Source organism: Salvia splendens, chromosome 5, assembly GCF_004379255.2.
Source record: "Salvia splendens isolate huo1 chromosome 5, SspV2, whole genome shotgun sequence".
Lineage (NCBI taxonomy): Eukaryota > Viridiplantae > Streptophyta > Magnoliopsida > Lamiales > Lamiaceae > Salvia > Salvia splendens.
This window is the reverse complement of record NC_056036.1, coordinates 33,246,520-33,254,949: the sequence shown is the minus strand read 5'-3', so window position 1 is coordinate 33,254,949 and position 8,430 is coordinate 33,246,520. Positions and strand designations below refer to the sequence as shown.

General features: G+C 39.4%; 1 protein-coding gene across 2 annotated transcripts; it reads left to right on the top strand.

Annotated features, from left to right (window-relative positions):
• The first annotated feature begins 377 nt into the window (after positions 1-377).
• LOC121805483 (serine/threonine protein phosphatase 2A 57 kDa regulatory subunit B' theta isoform-like) lies at positions 378-4,942 on the top strand. 2 transcript variants are annotated; one of them, XM_042205352.1, is made up of 3 exons: positions 378-644; positions 1,022-2,424; positions 4,128-4,942. In XM_042205352.1, exons 2-3 carry the CDS (start codon positions 1,219-1,221, stop codon positions 4,482-4,484), a joined length of 1,563 nt encoding a protein of 520 aa, XP_042061286.1. In that variant the 5' UTR covers positions 378-644; positions 1,022-1,218; the 3' UTR covers positions 4,485-4,942. The 2 variants fall into 2 exon arrangements, with proteins under 2 accessions (XP_042061286.1, XP_042061287.1); XM_042205353.1 differs by having other exon boundaries at positions 992-2,424.
• The last annotated feature ends 3,488 nt before the right edge of the window (positions 4,943-8,430 follow it).

Here is an 8,430-nt window from a genome sequence, read left to right as displayed (position 1 = left end):
ATGACAGTGCAGTGGAATGTCCTTATAACGTGGCATGCGGTGTTTTTAGGAAGTCCATCGGGAGGTCCGCCGGGACATCCATCCCATTGCGGATGCTCAAGAAAGAAAGACAAGGATTTGGTGTAAATAAATACTCCATGTATACAATAGTGGAACAGATTGACCTATTTAATTACTACTACTAGCATTTATCATCATCCATTATGAAGTTGGAATCTGGATTTAAATGAATTTCAAATGAAACCAGTAATTAATGATAAAATTAAACCAAAGATAGTTTTGGCTGATAAAATTAAACAAAAAAAAGTATAAAAATAAAATGAAATAAACAATAATTCTTTCTCTCTCTACTCTCTTGGGCCTAATTTTCAGGCTTCAATCAGTGCCCCCTACTCACATAGTCTCGATCTTTTAGCCTGTTTTTCCATCAAAATCAACCAGCTATATATGCTTCAATGACCCACAATTCTTGCACTCTCAATCCCTCTTTTTTCATGAATACTTTCTAACTTTTCTCTGCACTGATTCTTTTGTTACTTTTTGCCATTGTGATTCCCTATAAAGGAATCGTAGCTGGGTTTGTCTAGATCGTGCCCGGATCTTATTATTTGCTGATCTAGAACTGACATGGAGTTGAATTTGAGGTCAGAATCTTGCTTCACTTACTTTCTTTTCCTTTTAGATTGTGCAATTGGGTGCTATCTTGTTTTTATTTAGTTACTTTAGTTTAGTCTCTAATTTTGACTTGTTTCGCCAATTGGGAGTTTTTATAAGCTTTATGACTCTGATATGCTGATTATTTTGCGGGATTTGTAGTTTGATGTAGTTCTCTATTTAGTGGTGGTGGAATTTTAGCATTGTTTTCTTTCTTTGTAAGGTTTTGATAAACTTGTTTTTGTAATATGGGTTGATGAAATTTTGGTGTAGATGTATTGTTTCAGTTTTTCCCCAATTGCTAATGTTTGAGTAGTTGCCCTAATTTTTGCTGAAGATAGTTTTGTACATTAACTTGAATATGCAGTACTCTTTGTGGGAGAGGAGATTGCAAGTGTAGAAGGGACTAGATTCTGAGCTGACCGCGGTTGTTTTCGATATATGATCAGTTGAGTTCACTACATCATAAGTAGGAGGGTGTGCCGTCTGCATCCTAGCAGTTGATTGGTGGCTGCTGTTGAGTTTGCTTGAAGAAGGTTGCATTTGGTGGCATTAAGTGAAGTGATGATTAAAAATTTCCTTAACAAGCTTCCAAAGAAACAGGGAAAGTCGGCAGAGAGTCGCGATGGAGGGTCTTCGGCTCTCTCTTCAAATTCTTCGACTTCTTCTAGAAGCAATTCTGCTTCAAGTGCTCGGTCAGGCAATGTGAATTCGACGGGGACCAATTCTAATCAGAATTCTGGTGTGAATCATGGGAACAAACTGCAAGACCCATTACATAACAAAGCAAATGGAAGTAGTCCGCCCGTGCCCTATGAGGCTTTACCTGGTTTTAGAGATGTCCCGAGTGCGGAGAAGCAGAACTTGTTTATCAGGAAACTGAGCATGTGTTGTGTAGTATTTGACTTCACTGACCCCACGAAGCATTTGAAAGAGAAGGACATCAAACGACAGACTTTGGTGGAGCTTGTGGACTATGTCTCTTCAGCAAATGGGAAATTCAGTGATGTGGTCTTGCAAGAGATCGTGCGAGTGGTGTCTACGAATTTGTTCCGCACCCTCTCTACCCAGCCTCGTGAAAACAAAGTCTTGGAAGGTCTTGACGTAGAAGAAGAGGAGCCCCTAATGGATCCTGCGTGGCCCCATCTACAAATCGTGTATGAGTTTCTCCTCAGGTTTGTGACTTCCCCAGAGACTGATGCGAAGCTGGCAAAGCGCTACATTGACCACGCTTTTATTCTAAGGTTATTGGATCTGTTTGATTCGGAAGATCCGAGAGAAAGGGAGTACTTAAAGACAGTGCTGCACCGCATATACGGAAAGTTCATGGTGCATCGTCCGTTCATTAGAAAAACCATAAACAATATTTTCTACCGTTTTATCTTTGAAACAGAGAAGCATAATGGGATTGCAGAGCTGTTAGAAATTTTGGGAAGTATTATAAATGGATTTGCGCTGCCGTTGAAAGAAGAGCACAAACTTTTTCTTGTCCGAGCACTCATTCCACTTCACAAGCCAAAGTGCATACCTATGTATCATCAACAGCTAACTTATTCCATCACACAATTTGTAGAGAAGGACTGTAAGCTTGCAGATACTGTTATCCGAGGCTTGCTTAAATATTGGCCAGTAACAAACAGTTCAAAGGAGGTCATGTTTTTGGGTGAGCTAGAGGAAGTGCTGGAAGCAACTCAGGCTCCAGAGTTTCAACGCTGTATGGTTCCTTTATTCCGCCAAATTGGTCGTTGCATGAGCAGCTCTCATTTTCAGGTTGGCTACATTTTAAATTGCTTATGATTCTTGTCATTTGTGAATTTGTGAGAAACCGTCTTGTTATTTCTTGCTCCATACTCCATCTAAACAGTATCCTTTTGTTTATGTATTTGCATCCTGCCCTCGTTTTTTAACATTAAACAATGTTAAACTCATAAAGAATTTGGTTCGTGTTTGATGCTCATATTTTCCTTGTTATATTGTGCCACTGTCTTCATTACTTTGGTTTCATTTCACACCTTAAATACCGACAGATGTGGCCTGTGGAGCTTAGTTACAGTATGTTGGTATTATGAGGCTCTCATGTTATAAAATGATATATTCGCGTTGCTTATGAGTCATGAATCAATTGGTGAAAATTACTGATATTATAAAATCAGCCAATCCTTTGTTTAGGTTTTCCCTTTGTCCGTCCATGTTCTACATATTTATCACCGTCTTCCATACATACTTTATGTGTTATGTTGTCTATTGTTTTTGGTGATAAAAAAACGATGAAACCGCAAGTTTGAGATTGCCAAATAACTGAATAAGATGCTGTCTTTACTATCTCTGTGTGTGTGTGGTGACTGTGGTCAAAGAATGCACTCATTGAATTATTTTGGACAGCAAATGCGGTCCTTGCCAACCAACATAAGGATTGGAAAATTAAAATAATTTACGATGTGGAAAATTAGAAGAACCAATTTTTACTTTCATTCTTGATGGCTGCCTACGACACACCATCTGGATTATCTTAACTCTGTACTTGCATAGACGTTGATCTTAGCAGATAGTATTAACAAACTACACCTTCTTGTCCAATACCGCTGCTGAAGGAGCCATTTCTAACTTTACAGATGAAGATTCAGTCTGGTCATAGAGGTCTAATAGAAACAGTGGTTTCTAGATTGATATGATCACAATCAGTGTTGTCAAAATGTCGCTCGGGTCGCTCGGGTCGCCCGGGTCGCCTGGGTTGAGACCATCACCGCCCCAACATGGGTGGGTCGATCGAGATACAGGGTCGCCGCTGGGTCGGCTGGGTCGAGTGGGTCGCCTGGGTCGAGTGAGTCGCCTGGGTCGCCCTAAACACATGCTATCTCTGATTTTTTCAAATCTCTCACATGTTTTCTGACTCTCTCAATCACAATTCTCTATATATATATGCATGCACCACATCAAACTTTTCAAACCTACTTTCTACACTTTAGAATTCGGCCTCTTCACTCCTAAACAAATAAACAATTCAAAGATCTGTTGCCGCCACCCTTCATATATTCCTTTGTTTTGATATTTTCAGAAAATGGTTTCAATTATTTATTGTGTTATGACTTATGAATTGTTTTGATATTTTGATCATTTCTATTTTCAGACAATGGTTTCAATTATTTATTGTGTTATGACTTATGAATTGCGTCTACATTTATATTATTTGATATATTATAAACATTAGAGCAATATATTTATTTTATTTAATATTAAAAGGCAAAAAAATTAACCTAGCTTTGTGGGTCTCTCGACCCCGTCGACTCGTCGACCCGCGACCCGAATTTTCACCCCATCGACCCGGTGCGCCCCGCGACCCTAACAACACTAATCACAATGATTAAAAAAAATCATTTTTTTCATCCTATATGATCTCTATCCTCTTGTGATGTCAGTATTATGTTTTCCCCGATTTCGTTTGTGCTATCCACTTATCCTCCCTGCTCGTGTAGGTTGCAGAAAGGGCTCTCTTTTTATGGAACAATGATCACATCGAGAACCTGATCAAGCAAAACCGCAGAGTTATACTTCCAATCATCTTCCCTGCATTGGAGAAGAACGCACGAAACCACTGGAATCAGGCGGTGCACAGCTTGACGCTAAACGTCAGAAAAATCTTCTCTGACGTGGACCCCGAGCTATTCGAGGAGTGCTTGCTGAAATTCCAAGAAGACGAAGGGCGGGAAGAAGAAGACAAGGTGAAACGCGAAGCAACCTGGAGACGCCTCGAGGAGATTGCAATCTCTAAGGGTGCAAGCAGCGAAGCAGTGGTCGTCCCTCGCAAGGCCATGCTGCCACTATCCGGCTAAGTTACTCCACCACATCTTTCTTTTGCTTGCATATGTTTCGTTATGACAGATGCATCATGTGCTTGAAGGTGGAAACCTGAAATGAAACTCTGCATAATTTATTGATTACTTAACATTTTGAAGAAGCACAATCTGATCGACGGTCTATGACCTTGTCGTTCCGATACGAGATCAGAGGGAATGTACATACATAAAATGGATTGCCAGCCAACTGCAGGTGGGGTTATAGGTGCTTTAGCCCCAGTGATCAAAGGTTTTCTCATCTCTAGCTCTTAGAAATGTTGTTGAGATCAATCAAGACTTGTATTTCTATGTTGATGTGAACCATTCATTGTAAAAGTTATTAACAGTTGAAAGAGTTTTAGGATTTTTTTTTGCAATAGAGTGAGTGGCTTACTATTTTTCAATTTTTACTAAGAACTTCTTCAAATATACATTCTATTCGACTTTTGGTATCCTACTATTGGGTTTTAGTTTGGCTTATTGATTTTTTCTGCAATTTCTTGTAATTCTTGATGAGGGTTAATTCTGGGCAGTTAGGCTTTGTAATCATTTTTGCATTTATTTCATTTTAGTTAATTAAACTGTGTGTACCACTATTAGTTTTTTAGTTTACCTTACTTCGATTTCAATTTCTTGTATCTTAGTTTAATTATATAATTCCTGATAATGGTTGATTATGTGCAATTAGGCTTTATAAGCATTTGTTCACTTTTAGGTAATACTAGTAGTAATTGATTGTGAAGATTAATATTTTTTGGCTCGATCGTAAAAGCTATTCTATGAAACTGTATCAAGTTATATGCGTTTGCATTTAGATGGATCACTTGAAGGGATATTCAAGTAACGAAGGTCTTTAGCTATCCACAGCCTCATTTCTTAAATCATTTGCTCACTACATTATTCTTGAGTCTAACGTCTGACACCACTTTTTACCCTATTTTTCACTCAAGAAATAGCACCACAATCCACCATTCCTTCATTTAACAGATCAAGTAGAACTCACAATTTTTGGCATGATACGATAACTAGACAAGAATTCACCAAAATTAATAAGTTTGGATCAAAGCTTAGAGCATCCACAATAGTAGACTAGCTCACGGACTAGCGGCTAGTCCGCGAGCTAGTCCACTATTGTGGCGGACTAGCGGTTGGAGGACGAGGCCGACGGACAATCTCTTGTCCGTCAGATAACGCGCTAGTCAGCTATTGTGGGCTCCCGACGGACTAGCGGTTTTGTCGATTTTTTTTATCTTTTTATTCCAAAACTCTATATATACGGCTCGTTGTACTTCTTTTTTTTCGTGAACTATGTATTTTTTTTTATTATGTATGTTTTTTTTAATTTATATAAAATGATTGCATTTTTCCCGTATTCGTGTCGAAATTTTAATTCCGTATTTGTGAATTTTTTATTTTGTTTGTTGGGATGTCCTAGTGCTAGTCCTAGTGCTTGTCCACTATTGTGCAGTGAGATGTCCTAGTGATGTGGCAGTGCAGTGGCTAGTCCTAATGATGTGGCAGGAGGTGTTTTTGGCTAGTCCTAGTGTTAGTCCGCTGGCTAGTCCGGTCTATTGTGGTTGCTCTTATTGGCTCGTGTTCTTATTGGGTTGACTCGGTAAGAGCACGAAAATTTCGTGTCGGGTTATCCGTTATGAAATATTATTATAATATTATTAATTTTTATTATTTTAAAATTTGAGTTAGGATACGCAGTGTGAGTGAAATGTGATTTTTGATTCCTAAAGTCTGAATTTGTTAATACTTAAATTACTTATCGTGTCGTGTCGACTCAAGGTGGTTCGTGTCATGTTGGGGTTTGAGGGTAGCAGGTCGGGTTCGTGCATGAAAGAGGTTTGAAAGAGGGAACGGTAAGGTTTTTTAGTGTGAAAAAATTTGTGGATTGAATGAGATATTTATAGATGAGTTTGGGATAGTATTGTTGGATAAAAAGATAGTAAAAAAATATTAGATTAAAAAGTGTAATACTATTAACATACAGTACTAGTATATATTTGGAATAATGAGATAAAATTTGAATTAACAATTAATTTTCATTTTTTAATAAAAAAAAATCCCTAATCTACAACGGTCTGCTGCAATTCCAATCACAGGTAGAGGTGCCCACAGTTCCGGAATCGGCGGTTACGGTTTTGAAAATTGTCGAACCGGAACCGAACTGCGATAGTATTTTGCGGTTACGGTTCCAGTTCCAAAACCACCGATTTTAGTTTCGGTTCCGAACCGGTGGTTTTCCAATGATTTTTTAGGATTTTTCACGGTTTTGAACCAACGGTTTTGGCGGTTCCGGATCGGTTTCACGATTTTCCGACGGTTTTTTACGGTTCTGATTTCGAACCGACTGGAATCGTAAACCTTGGGCACCTCTAATCACAGGGGCGAGTCATGCCAACCGCCCATTGGTTCTCGGAGGGAGGGTGCATGGCCGAACAGCCTGCCCATACTCACCCCTCCGCATAACCCACCCCGGGAGGAAACGCGGCTTACGCCCCTCCTCGTGCCGCCGCAACATGATGCAACATCCGCAACAATGTATATAGAGGGATCAATTCTCACTGTTCTCCTTCTCTCAATTAAAAAAAATATATATCATAAATAAATATTTTGTAAAAAGTATCTATTATACTATTAAAGAAGTAGCAATAGATTGTATGATTTGTAAGACATAACATCAATATGGTTTCTAACGACCTTCCTTTGCTTACAATTGAAGATCAAGTAATATATGTGACAAAATATCAATCATAAGTGATAACCAATTTGCTTTTTTTATTTGATTATAACCAATATTATTAGTTTAGTAATCGACATATATACAATCAGTCACACTAGACATGCACAAACCGAACCGGACCGGCGGTTCACAAACCGGAACCGGAACCGGCGCCGGCGGTTCGGCGGTTCAAGCAGGCCGGTTCAGGTTCAAAAAGCGTGAACCATAACCGGCGGTTCAGTCGGTTCGCCAGTTTGAACCAGCGGTTCAGCGGTTCCAACGGTAGGATTCCGGCTAGAGCGTAAGTTTTCAGGCTAGGTGTGCAGAAAAACCAGCGGTTTACGTCAGAAACCGGCGGTTTCTGACATAAACCGCCGGTTTCTGACATAAACCGCCGGTTTCTGACGGTTCAGCACCTTTTTCAGGTGGCAGCGTATAGGTGGCAGTGTATAGGCCTGAAAACCGGTCAGAAACTGGTGGTTGCCATCAGAAACAGTGGACTGAACCGCCGGTTCAGGCAGTAAACCGACCGAAATTTGAAATTTGATTTTTTTTTATTTCTTCCAATTTTACTCCTATAAATACCCCACTTCCCCCATCATTTTTACTCACCCCATTCTTGTGTTAACAATGATTTCCTTCTCAATCTCAATTTCTCTATTCTCTATTCTCATTCTCTCTAATTGCTCTAGTTGTTTACTACTATATTTGTTGTTGTGTTCGCAATTTACCATTTATTCAATACTCCATATTCCATACTACTTTCATTTTGCACTATGTCTTCTTCTCGTGGTGGACCGGGACGTGATAATCGGAGCAAAGGAATTGCCCAAGATCAAAGTAGTAGTCCCCAAAGATCAAAGCGACCTAGGTTTCCCGAGTGGCGGCTGAACGCATGCAAGTAAGTTCTAAAAAATAAAATTATTTTTACAATTCATAATTTCATAAGATTGAGTTTTTTAATATTTTTTTGTGTTCCTAATTAAAACTTCAACTTATATAATATTTAAAGATAGAAGAAGATCATAGGATGACCATGCTACTTGCTGAAAATGCATCAAGGTGGGGGAGGGGCGGTGGTAGTTCCCAACAACAAGATGACGAGTACGACGTGTCTATATCGTCGGACTCGGACAACAATGATGATAGATCTCATTCTCATATTCCGTCTAGCACCGGCGTAAATGAGGACATGCCTCCCCCTCCACCCAC

Coding starts and splice junctions, on each gene's coding strand:
- LOC121805483 (XM_042205352.1), top strand. CDS start 1,219: ATGATTAAAAATTTCCTTAACAAGCTTCCAAAGAAACAGGGAAAGTCG. Junction 2,425..4,127: donor TGAGCAGCTCTCATTTTCAG/GTTGGCTACATT, acceptor CTGCTCGTGTAG/GTTGCAGAAAGGGCTCTCTT.